Raw genomic sequence first — 19926 nt, 5'->3', positions numbered from 1 at the left:
ATTTAATTCCCACAGACATACGGAGCCCGTTGTGCAAATTGAAGACGCGCCTCAAATGGCGCAACGCTCGTAACGACACAATCTGCAGGGCACGGCGGTGCCTCATGATGAACGGGACTTCATTTGAAACATCTGGTTTGTGACCGGGAGGAGCGCAAGCAGTGGACGCATTACACCAAAACAGAACACGCAGAGAGGAGGGTGGCTGTGTGCGTGTGTGTGTGTGTGTGTGTGTGTGTGTGTGTGTGTGTGTGTGTGTGTGTGTGTGTGTGTGTGTGTGTGTGTGTGTGTGTGTGTGTGTGTGTGTGTGTGTGTGTGTGGAGGGGGGGAATCATCTCAACACCCTGCAGGGGGAGAGACTGAATCTGGAGCAAAACTTGAGACTTACCCCGTTTGAACATTTTGCAGGTCTGTGTCTGTATATGCGCTATTTGGTCCTGCGTCCTGCGCGTCTCATCGAGTCGTATATTCCAGGCTTTTGAAACTTGCGCCTTTCACTTTTTGGAGTCGATCGGAAGCGGATTCCCCGGAGGGGGGTGTGGACTGGTTGGGTCTGGTCAGGTGTAAGAATGTCCGGCTGTCACTCCTCTGGTTCTCCGTGCGCTCCCGTGGATTCGGCACGGAGCCGCAGACTGCCGTGGGGTGGAGGGTGGGAATGGGGGGAGTGTTGACCAAAAAACAATAAGCTCCTTTTTCCTGAGATAAAATAAAAAATACAAATAAAATAAAAGTCCGACACACCTCACTGGGAGGTTGCAAACGAGGGGACAGACAGACAGTCGCTGTGAAACCGGTGCAAATAAATCGGTTCTCCCAAGTCCAGCGTGTCAGGACGCACAGCAGAACCCTCCTCGCCCAGCCAACTCCTTCCAGACCCGAATGACCGCACAGGCTTGCAGATCAGTTTCTTTGGTCAAGTCAGACCCCAGCACCACCACCAACAAAATCCAAATAAAACAAGCTGTTAAATGTCAGACGGCCATGCCCCCGTATTCTCATCCAAAATCGCATCACAGTCGTCCGAACCTGTAATTACCATAAATTATTTGGATTCACATCCCGCCTCTGATGTCAGATTATGAGCGCATGACTCCTCAGAAATCATCCCTGTTGATGTGGACTTTGATTCCGTCGCCTTTCTCAAAAGATCCCGCTCCTTTTCCCGGCGCTCACCTCTGCTTACATTTCTGACACCTTATCTGGGAAGATCTCTCGTCGGTCTCCAACTATGGACCAGATCGCTGCGCGCCTAGGGAGGAAGGAAAGAGTGATGCCGCCTCAGCCCCTCCACAGGGCAGCGCGCTGCTCCATCCCTCTTCACTGCCAAGAGTCCCTGTCTGCACCAGCCTGGGACGCATATTATCTGACTCTGGAGGTCCGCCTGACACATCTGAGATGGGAAAAAAAAAAAAAAAAATATAATAATCATTTATGTATAGTTTACTGTATATAACTGTATTTAGTATTTGTTGGATAATGTTTCAATTTGATTTTTCGTCCAACTGATCGTGTATTTTTTACTTTTTATTTTTTGGGGGTGAGGGGGTGGGGCGGGGGGGGCGGACATCTTTAATTTAAAAAAAGTACTTAGGGTAATGCTAGGGAGGAAGCATTACCTTAATGGGGGTATTGCGTAACAATTACAACGGAATAAAAATTCGCTGTGTTTTTAAATAAAGTTGAAAAATTTCTGGGCAAAAGTATATCAGCTACAATCTTTTTTATTGTACTTTATCGCGCGCTATGTTGCTTTCTTTTTTATTTGTTTCACGTCCCTTTTATTTTTGTTTTCTAATACTTCATAAAGATGTTATTGCCTTTCAAAAACATTTTCTGGCGTGTGTTTCGGTTTTGTGAGGGCGAACAGTTCCAGCTAAATATCGTATCAGACGATTCGACGTAACTGGAAGAAGAAGAAGAAGAAGAAGAAGAAGAAGAACGTAACTTGTGTTCTGGTATTCTCCTCCCGTCCCGCCGCTGTGCCATCGATGAGCTCGGTGCTCGTCTTATCGAGCCTTTCCTCCGCAAGCGATTGGATTCGCCTTTCTGTCGCTCACGTGCTTCTTGTTTGGAAGTGAGCAAACATGGCTGCGCCCGCAACCGAAGTGGAGGTAGTTCCCGTCAAACAGCCTGCAGGTGAAGGAAACACGTCGCCAATGAAACATGTCATTTGTCGCTTCATGTTCGCTCAGTATTTTATTAACAGTGCGAGTCAGATACAGTTTTACCGGCTTTCTTGCAGGAGAGACAACGTGCTGCTTTAAATGTCTCTAATTCACACGACAACACGTCGTTGAATGTCACAGCTGATTCATTTTAAGTAAATTACAACAGTTCTCTTAAAGTGCATGCTTTCTGTGTCTAGTTTTAAACCTATCATGTTCCATGAGCAAATGAACTCAGAGCTTTCTATTAGGAAAACGTGCTGAAATTAGTCTGCTTTTTAAGCAAAGCCGTCAGTTAGTATAATTAATGCAAAAACCATACCGCGTCTTAAAATGCTTTACACTATTTTCCTCATTCAATGGCTTTCCACTTTAAACTTTGGTTCCTTTTTGAATTAACTTAAAATAATACAAAATAGTTTTTATAATATGTGAGTAGACTGCCTCTACTTTTTGTCAAAATTAAAAGTAGACTATGCGTTTGCTTCAGACGTTATAAAGGAAGTGCTAAGGAAATGGGCAGGTTGTCTGTCGTAAATTCAAGAGAAGTACTAGTTTTGAGTAAATTAGTTTTTCTTTAAAAAAAAAATTCATTTTGAGATAAAACAAAAGAAGAAGAAATTAGCTAATTGAACTTTTTAAGCATACCTTAACCTATTATGTTGTTCAGGGATGGGAAAAATAGGTAAGCGTTTAACAAAATATCCACCTCAGCTAGTATTTTATTGCTCTTATTGATCACTGTAGACAGTGAGGATACACAATTCATTTTTCAAAGAGTAAGATGAGTAGTGATATTTTTACACAGTGTCATGCATTACGGTTTTAATAAAAACTAACCTTGAGAACAGTTTTTGTGTATAGATGACTGTAACTCATCATCTAAAAAAAGGAGCAATCTTCTTGACAATGTCTCCAAATGTCTCGCTCGACTCTTAACTGGAAACGTGAGCATGTAGCCACAGTTCCGGCTCCTCTGCATTGGCTGCCAGTTTCTTACCGGACATTATTTTTTAAATTCTTTTGTCGTTTCTTTCTTTTTTCTTCTTTTTAAAGTTATGAACGGCCTAGGATGCGCCGTATCTCCAGGATGTTCTTTGTCTTTTCCAGAACACTTTGATTAAACAATAAACTGCCCTTACATGTTCCCAGAACCAGACATAAAAATCAGAGGAGACCGGACATTTGTGTCACTGCTCCTTTTTGTGTAACAACTTACCCTTCGATATTACTGGAACACTTCACATCCCTCCTTTAAAACAATTCTTTTATTCTTCTAATGCTTTGTGATCCAACTAGCTTGCCTGTTTAATTTATTGTGTTTTATTCTGATGTCTTTTCATCTGTATTTTCTTTCTCTTATGAATACCACACAAAACGTTGTTGCAGTTAATATCGGTTCTTAAAGTGCTTCAGAAGTGAAGCTGGTGTAGATTTGTTATCCATCTCTGAAAATGTCTTTCGTCCACAACAGAAATGTAGACCAAAGCTCATATGTTTGGTGGTGGTTGGCGGCGCACATGTTGGGAATCACACTCATGTTTTCTAGTCTTGTCCAATTATTAACCCCTTCTGGGATAATGTTTTCCTATATATATATATATATATACATATATATATATATATATAAAACAAGCAAAAACAAAAAATATATATATAGTGTTATATTTAGCCTTATGTGTTGTTGCAGGGTAATTTTTTCTTTCTTTTAGTCCTCACTGTTTCAGTAAAAACAGCTGTTTGTGCTGGTTGTTCATCGTAGCTCAACAATTCATGTGTGCTGCTGTGTTTGAAACTAAAGTGATTTCTGCAATTTCATACCATTTTTTGCTTCTTATTTCAAACTATATGATGTAGATGGTCTTTTAAAACATAAAAAGAAAATCTTGATTGTTTTCCTTTTAATAGAAATGTATTTACACCCATCCCCCCTCTGTCCCCACAAAAGGGTACAGATTTTATTTAAGATCTTTTTTTAAAAGAGAAAACCTGATGAATGACTGTACAGTATTATTTACATTAGCTATCTATAAATAATTCTTTTAGATTTTAGTTTCTGATTCAAACAGTAATACATTCTCCATCTTTTTAAAAATTAATATTTGCACAATGCATACTGGAATAATGCATTTGTTGTATACTCTGTGGAAATGTAAACTTGCACAATAAAGTTTTTTCAACTCTTCTCTGATTTCAATGAATTTTAAACCCATCAGTAATTTGTGGAAATCTAATTTGAGTGACGGTTCCTTCTCTGTAATCTGCTCCTCCCGCCCACCGGTTGTTAATGTTCTGCTGTTGGTCATCTTGTATGATTCAACCCGGTTTGTTTTCTCAAATTAATAATATGTCAACGATCACCTTTCGTCTGCAGCGCGGGGCCCTCGGCGGGTAGCCAATCAAATTCCACATGAAATCCTCCAAGACCCTGAGCTACAGGAAGCCATCAAAGTCCTGCCGTCAAATTACAACTTTGAGATCCACAAGACCGTTTGGAGAGTGAGACAAGCAAAAGCGAAGAGAGGTGATTCCTTTAATCTTCCTGTAGACAATTTGTTCATTTTAATTTCTATATTTACACTTTCGACTCACCTTGGCTTAATATTTACTTTTGAGATGAATGTTTTGCAGATGTTGAATGGTAATATGGCAGGTTTAGACGATCCTTTACATCAGTGGTTCTCAAACTTTTTTCAGTGATGTACCCCCTTAAAAATATATTTTTAGTCAAGTACCCCCTGACACGGGCAAAACATTTTTGGAATTAAAAAGAGGTACAGTGCTGTAAAATCACTGTCTGATTTATTAAAGCCAAACAACTTATATCAGTGAACCTGACAAATACATCCATATTACAAACATTGCATGGTTAAACAAAAAAAGAAAAACAGAAGACGGTGACCACCAGGAAGGTATAAAACCAGTCAAACCGTTTTATTTTAAAGGATATTGAAACTAAATACTGAATATAAAATTCAGTGCATGAACACACATTTATATTTTATAAAACTTTTTACAAAATAATTTTTCCCAAGACTTATTATGAGGAGCCTACTGATTTCTTAAAGATATTTTGAAAAGCTTCACGTACCCCCTGCAGTACCTCCACGTACCCCCAGGGGTACACGTACCCCCATTTGAGAACCACTGCTTTACATCGTTGCAAAAAAATATTTTGCCGATCTTATCTTAAGAAAAATATGATGTTTTACACTTATGTGTCTGCATGTGCTTTACTTTGAAGAAGTTTGATTCTAACCCTGAAAATTGCCTAATTTCAACAATGCTTTTAGAAAATGAATCAGTAAGCGGAGCTCCTTTGAACAAATGATGTTTTAAAAGTGAAAATATTTTAGCTTATTTTTATGTTAATAATTTAAAGCACCAAAACAAGTTTGGGATTTTTAGATGTTGAGTATGAGTATGGTGATTTGAAAAAAGAAGCATGTTAAAAAGCAGTTCTATATTTTAGGCAGACTACATGGCACTCATCTAATGGGATAAATGTAATTTTTATTATTTCAATCAATCAATGAAGTTTATCCACATAGTACATATCAACAACACGGTTATTCAGAGCTCTGCCTTGTGAAAACCATATAAAACAGCATTATATATTACATAGTTAGCAGTTGAGAATACTAATAACAGACATTACATTTTGGCGAATACCATCAATACATCAAATATGTTGGTCAATATTCCAGTTATTATGGTTCAAAAACAAGTATGCAGGTTTGTTGTCTTGATTTAAAGGGACTCAGTGTTTCAGCAGTTTTGCAGTTTTATAAGACTTATTGAGATATGACTTGGTGCAAAAGACTTAAGTAACAAAGTGAGCGTCAAGATTGTTATTTTGTCTGTTTTGCACTTTTCTCAGAAATGTTACATAAGTGTATTACTTAGAAGAGACAAAACTGTTAGAAATTCCCATATTTTCTGTTAAACTGTTGAGTTGCATGGAATTTTTCACCAGTAACTCATTATTATTTCATAAATATAACTAGATTTGTATTACTTCTCAGAGGTAGGGGACTTTTAGATTACATTGCATTTGGCATTTGATACAGAAAGCCAGTTTAAGGTAAAAATGTTTGAAGCCATATATGAGTGTGTTTTGACTTAACTGACTTTGATAACTGCTACTGCGCAATTTCCCACCTGCAAGATGTCCTTTTTTTAAAAAAGGTTACCTTTGCCTCCACTGACAGTAAGATGAGAATTTCTGGAAACTGCCTCAGGATGAATAATCCACCAAACCAAATAGGAAAAGTAGTTTCTCTGAGCCATATAAAAAAAAAAAAGATATACTGTATAAATATATGTATATATATGTATATGTTATACTAACAAAACGTGCATTGAGGGTGGCTTCTTTTGAAGATGGCTTAAGCTCCATGTTGCTGTAATTTTACAGAAAGGTGTTTTTTTTTTCTGGCGCTCTTCTCTCTCCCTCTTCTGGGTCACTAAACTGAAGCAAAATGCTTTTCACATGCACTTCATGTCTTGTGTGCTTTGGTGTCAGTTAACACTGAATTTGTAAATGGAACATGTTGGCCTTTTTTTGATCTTTAGAGTGATGGCACTCCCATAGGAATTGTGCTGGTGTGTTATTGACAGTTTTGGAGGACTGCACTCACTCTGAAGCTGCTAGTGCCCCAACTCAGATTTTCTTTTCTCCTCACTGTCCATACAGGAAGGTTTCTAAGCCCACCACCTGTGAATGCAGTTTCCTCTTTTTACTTTTCCCCTTTGAATAGGTGTGGAAAATAGAGGATGGAGGAAAAAAATTGAATTGCCCAACTGAATTCTAAAATTTATTCAAGAAAATGTAATTTCTAAAAAAAAAAAAATCTACCTTTGCGTGGACGTCCTCATTGAGTCCTCATTGAGTATCCGCAGACCTCCATGGAGTGAAGTATGCCAGTGTATATGAGACCCTTAAGCCTCCTCATGGGGTCAACTGCAGACCTTGTTCTTAATAAACCTACTTGGTCTTCCTCTATAGCAGAGGAGCCCAAAGTGGGTCCTCGAGGGCCGGCATCCTGCATGTTTTAGTTCTCTCCCTGGTTTAATGCACCTGGATCCAATGATGGCTCATTAGCTGGCCTAAGAAGAACATTGACATGCTGAAAAGATTATTACCACCAGGGAGAGAACTAAAACGTGCAGGATACCGGCCCTCGAGGACCGACTTTGGCACCCCTCCTCTATAGCTTGGCTTCCTTTACAAATGTACACAAAACTTATTTTTTTGGCTGTTTTTCTCTCTAAAACACAAATTTCTTTCATGGTTTGTTCACTATTGGCTTGCGAGCCAGTGAGCGATGGGCCAGTTCTAATTCCAATTCAGTACTAGTTCTTTTTTTTTTTTTTTGAGACCACTTATTTTTGTTGTAATCTGTTGATGACAATGACAAATAAATCTTATCTTATCTTATTGTATTTCTTCTATGAAGGCACAATCGGTATGTCCTCTGTCGGTAAAGCTTGAGTTATTCAGAGGGCTGGCGCAATAACAAATTTTGCTGGATGATAAATAGTCCCAGCAATTATTATGATAAAAGATAATATTGTAGTTTTTGAGACCATTTTCAAGCAAGTATATAGAGAATGGCAGAGTAATGCAAGGTCGACCACTCAAATTCCAACCAACTTTAATTTTCTAAAGAACACTTAACACTGAAAGTGGAAGATATTTAAAATATCCAAAATAAAACACAAGCGCAAAACAATAAATGAAACAGAAATAAAAACCACACACAACCAAAACAATAAATAAAATGGATTATGATGTCTTTAAGAACAAAATTGCTCTTCAAAAATATTCCAGAATGGAAATGATCAAGTTAATTTTAGCTTATTCTGCGATTAAAGGGTTAATTGCTCAGCAGTTACTTTCAGGTAGCTTGCTACTTGCAACAATGGGCAAGCTTTGTTGCTTGCCCATTGCAAGCTAGCCCATTGCTAGCTTCCTTGCTTCTTGTTCACACATTTAAAAATAATTGTAAATTTTACTGTTGCATGACAAATCTCCAAGAAATGCATAACACTTGTCTCCGATTTAGGTTTTAACTTATCACAGGTACTTATGCCCTGACAAACTGAGAGGTGATTATTCCAAATATATTTAAAAAATAAATAAATAAATAAAAAAAACTGTCGGCTCCAGGGGCTCTCCTTGCAGATTGTCATTTTACCCGGCAGTCCTACATAACTTGGTGAGGCTCATTCTTTTATTTATATATTTTTTTCTGTGTCCAGTAGATTTTCCTTTCCAATAACAAACACCCTGGGCCCGACTGGGAGCCACATATTTTGGTATCTTCTCTCTTTATAGCATAGCATAGCTATTTTCAGTTTCTGCTCCCATGCAGTGCTCCATGTATGTTTTGACTTCTACTAATGCTTGGTTTTTCATCTACCAGCCTGAGCCTGAAAAAAGCTAAATATCTTTCACCAACACGTAATATGTGATCCTTCTGTCCCTTATTGTCATCAATAGAAATATGCGAATTGTATGCCAAAAGGATTACATCATTGTATTTATTTATTTTTAAAGCATTTGCTGTTGGCAGTTGCAGTGTTAGGTTTGCTACATCCTGCTGGTGCAGTTTTTTAAAAATGTATTTATTTATTTTCATCTGTGCTCAGCCTTTCTCTGAACTCAAAGAGCATAACTCACCTTATCACCCCTGTTCCTCTTTGTTCCTCTTAGTGTCCATCTGTTTCTTTGTCATCCTTTGAACTCCTCTTGAGTCTCACACAATTTGTTAAAAATTGGGTACAGAAGAACAACACATGGTAGAATCTAATACTGACCGTCTAATAACTTTGGTTTGTATCGGCTGTGAAAAGAAATAAATAAAAACAACTTGGAAAAAATAGTTGATCCTCTGTACCATTTGACATAAAAAATTATTTAGCTTTTAAAATGACCTGACTTAGGTTTAGGTTTTTCATAGATACTACTTTATTGATTTGTCCCAGCATAGCATACATTAACAAAAATAAAAATAAAAGCAATAAAAAAACCACTCTTACAATGTGTAGTGATGGTCTTAAACACACACACACATAGCTCAGTGGATTGATAAAAATATACATTTTTATCAATCTCTCATTTTTATCAATGAAGTTGTGCATTCTTCATAAAAATGCACAACTTTAGAGAAAGTGTAAGTATTAAAAAGTTTGTTTTGTAAAGGAAATAAATCCATCCACACTATTTAGTCAAATTCTTGGAAAAAAAATCTATTGTCAATTATTCAAATCAACTATTTTTGATTATAACTTTGAATCAATAAATAGATGTGTTTATTTGCTTAGTAGGAAGGCTTTCCCAAAGTGTGCACATTTGATTGGCTGCAGCTATCTGTTATTTTCCTTCTTGATTGCTAATAAGACAGTAAAGGCTGGCTTACTCTTTTATTCACAAACTGAATATTATATTTCTTTTGTTACGTTTTATTTTATGTTTTTTAAAAACGACATATTGGAAAATATTTATGCTTTTCACAATTTTAAATGGATAAGTCTTTATTGGGATTAAAACTACCAAACCCTTCTTGTGATTGCTGACCAGCTTTTTATGTGTTCTCACTGCTGTTTTAAAATAATGTTTTTTTGTTGTTGATGAGAATAGTCAGAAAAATCCAAAACAAAACACTGAGATCAACATGAGAAACTAACGCGATTAATGTGGATCACTTAATGTTCTGCTCATATTGCACCTAAAAACGACTTATTTTTGGAACAAAAAATATCATGTTTTCATAAGCTGCTGTTCTAATCGTTCCCTTTTGGATGGTGTTCTAATATGTTAGTACTCAGCTTGCACCGGAACTGTATCGCAGTGTCAGCTTTGTGATTCAGTGTTTTTGGCTTAGCAACGATTTTCTTTTACAACTTTTAATTAAATTTTTTTCCCTGTTGTCTTGCAGCCTGTGTCATGCCAATCTTCAGGACACAAAATGCAAATAATGTTGATCGCTTAGCAAAGTTTCCTCTCGGATTCCACTGAATTTATCTTAAGCCTACGACAGTCGCCTGTGATTACCGTTTTCTCTGGCTTCTGATGTTGCACTTTATGGGGGGGAAAAAGTTCCAAAACGTATTGTGTTTGTCCTGGTGTAGGAAGGTTCTAGAATCTGACACAATGTTTGCAGCTACACAGTAATGAAAAAATGCAATATTTAGTCTGTATCACTCCAAACTATACCATTACGTAGATTTTAGGGTACATTGTGCAGCTCTTGTTTATAGATCATTCATTACATTTTATGTTTTCTTCTTAACATTTGAGTTTTATTTCTATCAATAATGTTATATGCCAGAGATCATGTTCATAGGGAAATAATAAATGAGCTCAAACCCAAACTGTAAGGTCTTATGTAGAAGGCAGAAGGCAACTGGATTTCTAATCTCGGTTTGAAAGTCCATTCCAGATTAGGGTGCTTATCTGTTCAACACGGTTAGGTTTTTAAAGGAACAGTATTAGGTAAAATAAACTTTTTTTGAGCTTAACATTGTGTCATAATGTTAATGTTCACTCATCAAAAACATACCTGGCGTGTTGCTTTGATTCTTTCATGCATGTTTGAGAAATCCTTTAATTTCCCGTGGCAACCAATCAGCTGTGCAAAACACTTGGGTGGACCTAGCTCCGCCTTCAAGGACAAAGCTCCTGCAAGGAACTGCAGTTTCCAAGCTTTATACTCACCGAGCGCCCCTCCCCTGCAGCTTCCCTGCTTGGCTGTTTTTAGTGTTTTTTAGTGTTTTTGTTGAGGTAAGTCTTCGATATTTGGTCTGTTGGGGCAGAAATGTCTCTCAAGTCGAAAGCATTTATAAAGCTTAGGTCTAAGCCTTAAGCTTGCACTCTCACTTCTGGCATCTGACTCATCCTTTCACAGGAACCAACAGTCGGAGACAGCTCTTTATTTTCCATCCACTATGGCAGAGGTGCACTCTGGAATCCTTCTCCGCTAATAAACCTGCCCTTTTCCATGTAATGACCCGTCTCCTTGCCTGCATGAGCGCCGGGTGATCCCTTAACCTTTCATCTGTAAGAAGCACTCCCGCTCCACCCCCTCTTATTGCTCCGTCTATCACTCCATCCCGTGTACATCCCACCTCAGCCTGCTCGGCCCGTTGTCTGCTCCATCTTTTATTACTTCACTGAAGTGCTGAAATTGTTTCAGGCCAAGTCATGTAAAAAAGACCCTTTTGTGTACTGAATTCTGGGACTTCAAACTAAACGGGTTCACAGACACATTGATGGATTTCTGGTGGAAAGATGTGACGGAGTTAACTGGCAGAAAATGTCATTGTTGATTGAAATAAAGATTTTGGTGCAATGTTGCTCACACGGCTGTGTTGAAATCGATGGCAGGCACCTCCCATGAAAACCTCCTGCACTCTGGGTGTGTTTTTCAGAATAAACTCAATCAATAAATGTAGCTCTATCTCGGTAAATTTGAAAGTCATCAAAAAGTTTTTCTGTTATGCAGCTCAAAAAAATTGAAACTCATATATACAGTGGGTAAAATGGGCAATGAACACATCACCGACTTTAAAATAAATGTATTTATAAAGATGCAAATGACATAAAAGCTTCACTAGATGTTGGCAACAACCCATCCAATCCACATATGCAAAGAAATCAAACAATACATGTACTTAAAATGTGTCATTAAATAGGTATTATTAGTGCTAATTTCTATAGATCCATCCTTTAAACCACAAATGTTCTATTGTCCTGAACTCTGAACTCTTTGGTTTTGGGGCTGCAGTTCGGCACATCCCTTGTGATGAGCCACTTCTGAAGCAGATACAACATCAGAAGCCTCTTACCTGGGCTAAGGGGGAAAAAAAAGAAGACTGGACTGTTGCTCAGTGGTCCATAGTAATCTTTATAGATCAAAGCAAAAATTTGCATTTCATTTGTTAAATCAAAGTCAAAGAGTCTGGAGGAAGATTGGAGAGCCACAGAATTCAAGTTCTTTGAGGTCCAGTGTGAAGTTTCAACAATTAAAGCTCCCACATACTTCATACGTAGCCAAACTGTCGCCACATAGTCACATGGTTTTGGGACATATGCATTGGCGCACACCTTTCATGGAACACCACAGACCAGCTGTGGGACGCCCCTCCTTGTCCAGTGTACGCCACGCCACTGCTGTCGGGAGATTCTCCTTACCGTTGCATCATCTCTTTAGCTTTTACAAAACAGTCACGGAGCTAGAGCCACACTTTCTTTTAGACTTCCTCCTCTGTGAACAATGATGTTACAGTTTTCATCCAGGAGTTAACTACAGTATTTGCCAGTCTTATTATTATTACTATTATTATTATTATTATTATAGTACTAGAGAAGGATCGAGCAAATGTACATTATTCCTCACCGTGTCAGATAAATGTTCCGTAAAAGTACTCATGTTCTACGAATTCAAAAACCAGATAGTGGAAGCGGTCTAGTTGAGGAGAAATATCAACTCTGCTATCTGAGCCCATTTACGCATAAAATATGGCAACAAACTTCTGACCACACTTCGAAATAGTTCAACCAGGGTCTGGTGTAGAGTTCGGCAGGCGGATGCCTCCCTACAGACAAAATGACACGATTTTCGTCACGCGTCGTCTACATCAATGAGAACAGATTTTGGCACTTCAGATGAAGTATGTCGGGACCTTTAGTGATGATTTGGGGAGTCCTGTCATCTGTTGGTGGTGGTCCATTGTTTTTGTAGACATGTCCAAGGTCAGCACAACAGTCTAAGAATACCTTACTCTTCTCTCTGCTTATAAGCTTACTATAAACACTGTCCTTGTGTCCTTATGGGATCTGCCCACGCTGCCAGAAGTACAAATACTTTGCTTAACGACCATGGTGTTACTGTGAAGCATCCTGCCCTGACCCAAACGCCACACAGAATCTGAAGTGTTGTCAAGAGGAAGATGAGGGACAACACACCCAACAGTCCATACAAGCTAAATGCTGCTATTACAGCAACCTGGGCGTTCTTAACATCTCAGCAGTGCTAGAGATCCCCTCCATGCTACATACTGTGATCCGCTGCAAGAGCTCCCCTCATCAAGTACTGAGTGCTTGTAATCGACTGTTGTTTTCTGAAGAAAATGAATTTGGCTTTTCTCCAGCTGTCATCATCAAAACTATCAAACATAAATGCTTGCAATATGCCACTGAGCACAAATATATCTAACGAGTTCCACATTTTGAAATGAATTTATGAAGCAAATTAACACCTTGATGTCAATTTATTGAGATGCACTTCCCATAAAATGAAGACATGACCTGCTAATTAAAGTGATCGCCACAGCAATAAAATTTAAAATGATTATTTTGAAAAGATAGAAAACGACACAACCATAAAAGTAAAAAAAAGAATCAACCCCATTTGATGTAAAATTGTCAAATTTACGTTTTGTTTTCATAATGTAGGTCACTTTTGAAAGCAATAAGAAGCACGTCACTTGCAACTCTGCGATAACCATCTTTCACTTTGAACATGAGGAAATTATCATTCAAATCTCCCACAGCTGGTGAAATAATCTACCTTTTTTATTATTTTGTCAAGTTAGAAAAAATATCTGAAAAGCAGATCCTTTTTTGTTTTTAGCAAATATTCACGAGCTGCGTTCCATTCATTATCACCACATTCCTTCTCTTGACTTTGTGCCACATTCACCTTCTCGTTGTCATCCCTGTAATCCACATCTGACTTTTCGCCTTTTCTTCCTCTGAGGATTACAAATGGCTCCATCAGTGTGTTTGCAGTGACTGAGAACAAGATGTTACCATATTTAATTAATGGACACAGAAAATGATTAATATCACTAAATGTAGCTAAATTCTTCCTGGATTAATTTTTGATATACTATTTGTTTATGGAAAAAAATCTTAAATGCATCTGTCAAGACATTTGCACTGCTGTAATGATGGACATTTTAGAGGAAAGTGCTTTTATTTAAAGATGAAGATCTAACTTGTGAATGTAATTAGAGGCAAAATACAATGTTAGGATTTTGAATAGAACCTAAACTTTTTTCTTTTATTTTTATTTCCTGATTACATCCAGCTGCTGTCATTTTAAAAGTGTATTTTTTTTTAGCATCAGCTAATCCTGAATGAAGTGAGGAATATCAACATAATGCTGTTTAAACCCTGAATGGCTGCATTCAAAGAAAATCAAAAACAGACAGAAGTGTTTGATCCTTTGACATTCCCTTTATCAGCCCATAAATGCAATTGCACTGACCCCAGGTCAGAGCCCTTCAAGAGAAATTAGCTGGTTTTCATCACTGATTGACTGATTTAACAGGACCTTTAATCTGATGTTAGCATTGTGTTAGAAAGTAGATCCGTTTTTCTTAAACAAAACCAGGTAATCTGGTTTACTTAGTGTAAAATATTAGTTTGAGCACATTATAACAATCACAAATCACTTTTTATTTTGGCTGTACGTTTTGCACAAAGAGTCTAATTCTTAATTTTTGGTATCTAAAAATGTAATATTGACCAGTCATAATTACGTTTGAAAGACCTTAAATTGTAATTACAGATGTGCGACCTGTCAAATGACAGATCTGGTGACGTCATTTGAAATATGTTGAAATGAATTTTGACTCGTCAAAATGTAACGGAAGACATCTTAAATTACCTTTTAGCATAGACAAAATGTAGATCCATTTTTAGCTCTCTAGAAAGTAATTACGGCTAGTCAGGATGAACTGATTTTATGTTAAAAAGGTTTGCCATACACTGGCTGCACTTTGTATTGTATTTCTGTTCATTTAGTGTTTCACATATTTTACTCTATTCATCTTTTTTTGATTCTGCAACCTAACAGATCCCTCTTTTGTCATATTTTATAAATATGTCTTAAGTTGAATATTGTGAGAAAATCACAGTTATCTGTTTATTCAGTCAGTATTTGACACAGCTCACACAAAGTTGTTAAAATATGTGCTTTTTAAAAAAATTCTGCATAATTAAAAATTTAGTGCATCATGTTGTGGAAAGACGGTTGACTCTCTTGATATGAGAGAAGCTGAGTTTTGTAACAAAGTGGCTGCTTGGTAATTAATTGATTAATAAGATCTATTCGTTCACTAATCGATAACTTGCATCCCTAATAGATTATACTAGTGATTATATTGAGTGACGAAATACAACTGTTGGTTGAAAAATAACTAATGCTGTAAGTGCTCAGTTTGCACAGGTTATCATCAACTAGATGTTTTCAGATGAACCGGCTGCCTTCTACATTTTCCTCATTTCTCTATCTTAAGAAGTTTCCTTTGCCAAAGCTCCCACATGTTTTCCAGCGAATGTAGTTCAGATCCCTTGTGTGCGCCGAGCCGACTCACTTCTTATTACTGAGGTTTTGATAGAAAACATGTGAAATATCTTTATCCAGTTCATTTTTTTTCTTTCTTTAATATGCTTTTTTTTTTTTTTTTTTTTTGAGGAGGAGAATTTTTCATTCAAAGCCGGTTTGTGTGTTTACATTAGTAGCAGTCATTTGTCTTTGAAGGAATATGCATAAAGGAAAGGGGCTCCCTGATTGCATGCAGGGTGCAGCAGAGATGATAGGCAAACTGTGCTTCTGGGCACTTTTGCTTGTGTTTATTAAAATGAAAAAATAAAAGAACTAAAGCATGCCTGTCTTCGAGTCTGAGAAGAGACACAAACTGCTTAGCAAAGCCCTAAAATTAGATTTTTCTTTCGGGTTTCTCGGCTCATGTGTCAGTAAATCAACTGACCTCTTATTGTTGGGATCAGAGGGCCAAGTGAAAGTTAATTGGTTGCCTGACTTTAAGGGCAGAATGACTCAGCGCTGCGCATGGCGCTGGTGGCGAGTTGTGAGCCGCAGAGAGCTGCGGTAATCGTTTTGGACTCTCCAGCAGCCCGTCACCCGCTAAAACGTGACCGGCAGCAGCAGAATTAATATTTCTCTGAAATGTCACCGTTTGCTATCAGCGTTGTGAACCAGCACAGCTGTGCCGTCCACCAGGTTTGCAATAACACGTCCCCCATTGCTAGAACACGAGCATGTAACCTCTGTTTGTCGTCGTCTTTTTCGTTTCAGTCGCTTTGCAGCTTCCGGAGGGCCTGCAGATGTTTGCTTGTGCCATCGCCGACATCATAGAGAGGTAAGCTGGAGGAACTAAAAAGGTGTTTTGTTTATTTTTTTATTTCAGATTATTATTTGGGAGTGTGCGAACCAGCTGCAGGCGTAGAAGTCAAACCAGCAGCATGTAACCTTAAACTTGCCGTGGCCACTTGGCACTCATTAGCAGACTGAGAGCATCATTGTAACGCCACGCCTTTGACTCAACCACCAGTTCTGCAGAAAATGAGATGTGATTAAGATGTGTTTTTTTGGGGGGGTGGTTTTTTGGACGGAGCAGATACCGGAGCTCCTGTTGCTCTCAGTTGGAGTGGAGGGAAGAGTTATCATTCTTGTTAATTACATCCACGTTGGCCCTAATGCATCAAACAGACTTTATTTTATGTTATTAAATTTCTTTTATTTCTTTACTGAAGGAAGGAGGATTTCCGATTAAACATGTTGTAGCTTCTACAAGTATTTTAGTCTTTTAAATTTCGATATTTGGTTGTAATTGCATGCGATTGGCAAACACAACATAAGGCTGCAATTATTTTAGTAATCAATTATTACATCGATTATTCTAACATTTAATTGATTAATTTGACAATTAATCTGTTAATCAGATAAAAACTTTTGCCACATTCTGCAAATGTTTCACTATGGCCTTTTTTTATACAATACTGTAAATACATAAAATATGCAAGTAAACAGGTAATTGAACTCCTTATTCAAATAAAAACCATTTTGTTGACAAAAACACACTAAAATATTCCTTACCTCAGCAAAGGATTAATCTGCATCTAAAAAAAATACTTGTAATATCATCATGTGAAAAGCTCATCCCTTTGTACTTGACTTAGCATCAAGGTAGTGATATTGCTGATCTGTTGAATATTATTTGGATTGACTGATTAATAATTGGACATCAAATTGTGCTTAGTTGGAGATTTTTTTTACTATATTTGAACTGGGCGAAGCTAGAACTATGCCACTTCAGGAGTTCTGGGTTGAGCATATTTACAGACAAATACGTTTTTTTTCTTTTATCTTAAATGCAAAATGTACAGTATATACAATGGGTCAATACAGCCAATGCTGCAATGGAATGGTTTGGATCAAAGCATGTTTATATGTTAAAGTGGTCCAGTCCATACCTAAAATCTAATGTAGAATAGGTGTCACGAGTTGAAAACATTGATTTCCACAGTTTGGGAGTGACTGACAAAACTTTCTATTACCACTTGTGGAAACTCATCAACTCATGATCCACGTTTTAGTGTTTCTGTTTAGTGAAACATTTTGGAAACCATATCTCATTTTCACTTCACACCACAATCACGTGTTCATCTGTCACATAAAATCCCGATAAAACACGCTGAAGTTTCCAGTTGTAATGTGACAAAAATGCGGGGAAACGGGACACGGATGCTTTCGCTCTGCGCCGCAATGGTCCGCCGTATCTGAACTCTGGTTCTGGCTGGTCTCCAGTAAATTAGATTTTGTTTTGTAGTGCTTATAAAAAAAGACACATTTCAAAACACATTTGAGCAAGTGGGCCATAATGTACTTAAAACATCTTTTTTTTTTCTCTCTCTTTCTGTTTTGCTCTCCCCCTGCTTGCTGTTACTGCGGTCTCATTTTGCTCTCAGCCTGCCCTTGTTTCCCCAGGAGCTGTGCCTGTCATGTGTTCTCTTAAAGAAAATGGGTGCTATCATTAAACACTTAGCGTGGATTCCTTACTGTGTTTCGTCAATTGAAACCCGATTACAAAATGGACAAGATGAACGATAGAGTGCTGGGAGCTCCTATAAACTTTTCAGGGCGAGTGAGGTATTTGATTTCATGCAGGAAGCTTAGATCACATCAGTTTTAGTGTGTTAAGTTTGTTCTTGATTACACGGGCTTTATATTATGATGCCTTGCTGCATTTATTTAAAACATAAATAGTAAGGCCGCACACTTGTAAGTGTTGAGCCTTGTCTTTCTGTCGCTACATTTTTATACATCATCTCTTACACCGTAATGCTGTTTATCTTTACTGCTCCTCTGTGAGGCGTCTGCTGTTTCTCTATCTCCTGTTCGACTTACAGTCAGTTCTGCTTCTTTAACACAAATAAGATAGAGTGCAGTTTTGATGATAGACTTCGGTCTTATCAGCTCTGCTGCTATCAGACTGAGAGCTGCCAATATGTACTGCGGCGCGCTCAGACCGCACATCTGTGCAGTCCACATTGACGCTACGTGTTTGGACGTCCATCACGGAACGCCGCTAAATCGGCCTCATCTCCTCTAATGAGAGCAATTAGCGGACACTAATTGCTTTTCTGACTTCCTTTATAGCTCGTCTTTTATCATTTGTCTCTCGATGTTTTTCGCCTTCTCGTCGCCATCTGCATGATTTTTCCTCCACACTGCAAAGCAGAAAATATCTTTCTCGCATAGTTTTCATTTTGATCTGCTGGATTACTGATGCTTTTTTTTTTCTTAATAAAGATCAGAGCAGGCACAAAGTAAGCAGGTTTTCTAATGTTTAAAAGTTAACTTAAATTATTATAATTTTTTTTTTTTTTTAAGAGAACAGATGGTTCAAACTGGAGGTGTACCGATCAGATACTAATATCTGTATTGGTCCCGATATAAAAAAAAATTCTACATTAGGTGTCGGTGACAATGTGGCTGATGTATAAAGGCAGATCTGTTCAGTCTAATTCTATGGTTTGTACTCTGGGTGACGTCATCCTTTATTTTTTTTATTTCACATTATATCATCCCTTTCCTGGAATAATGTGATAAGTTATTTTTTGTCAAAAGGGATTTTGGCCAAAAAAACAAAAAAAAAACCCAACTAAATCATCATTTCTTTCTTTCTTTCTTTCCAAAAGATGTTTTAGGCAAAAAAAAAAATTCACTTTGGGCAAAAATGACTTGGGTCATTATTTTAGGAAGCTTACGATATATTAGAATTTCTAATTTCAGTTTCTGAACCATTTAGAAGAATATTACTTTTATTTTTACATGTTTATCAAAGGTAGTCAACCTATTGTTTTTGTCAGTATCAATTTCTTTATTACTTATTTCACATTGGCTATTCTACTCCTACTTGCACTGACTGAACAAATTAATGTTGTTGTCTTTACATGTTAGGCCAAGCTTGTGAAGCTACTGGTGTATTTATGTATGCTGGTGAAAAGTTATCGAATAAATTTGTAATTCAGTACATTTATTCAAAAAAAGAAACATTTTAAATCCAGTTAGCACAGTTTTTTCTGTATCCGATCATATCGGCCGATACTAAACCTCAGATATCTGCTTTAGTATCAGAAGTGAAAAAGGGGATTAGTTCATCTCTAGTTCAAATCACTCTTTAAAAGCCCCAAATTAAGTCATGTTTTGGTTGAATAACCATAAACAACTTACATTAGCTTTACTTTACATTTGAATAAATTCACCATTACTGTTTTTTTTAAAGCTTTTTAGCTGATTTTTTCATGGTTTATCCAACATTAATTTATTTAACATTATTTAACATTAAAATAAATTAATGTTTTTAGTCACTGCTAAGACGCTAGTATAGCTACAGTCTGACCGGGCATGATTTTAGGTTTTTAGTAGATACAGTAGCTGTA

At 37.4% G+C, this 19926-nt stretch overlaps 2 protein-coding genes across 2 annotated transcripts in view; one reads left to right on the top strand and one right to left on the bottom strand.

Moving 5' to 3' along the window:
- Positions 1 to 1320, bottom strand: part of rtn4rl1 (reticulon 4 receptor like 1) — a 190783-nt gene extending 189463 nt beyond the window's left edge. Inside the window, exon 1 of the mRNA XM_023350773.1 lies at positions 389 to 1320. Within this exon, the coding sequence (XP_023206541.1) occupies positions 389 to 401 (13 nt within the window). The 5' untranslated portion in view covers positions 402 to 1320. The remainder of the gene's footprint in view (positions 1 to 388) is intronic.
- Positions 1321 to 2050: 730 nt separating this feature from the next.
- Positions 2051 to 19926, top strand: part of dph1 (diphthamide biosynthesis 1) — a 74165-nt gene continuing 56289 nt past the window's right edge. The window contains exons 1-3 of the mRNA XM_005804095.2: positions 2051 to 2136; positions 4540 to 4689; positions 16277 to 16340. Coding sequence (XP_005804152.1) covers positions 2085 to 2136; positions 4540 to 4689; positions 16277 to 16340 — 266 coding nt within the window. The 5' untranslated portion in view covers positions 2051 to 2084. The remainder of the gene's footprint in view (positions 2137 to 4539; positions 4690 to 16276; positions 16341 to 19926) is intronic.

Source organism: Xiphophorus maculatus, chromosome 18 (genome assembly GCF_002775205.1).
Source record: "Xiphophorus maculatus strain JP 163 A chromosome 18, X_maculatus-5.0-male, whole genome shotgun sequence".
In the NCBI taxonomy this organism is placed as follows: Eukaryota; Metazoa; Chordata; class Actinopteri; order Cyprinodontiformes; family Poeciliidae; genus Xiphophorus; species Xiphophorus maculatus.
This window is presented reverse-complemented; position numbering and strand designations above follow the sequence as displayed.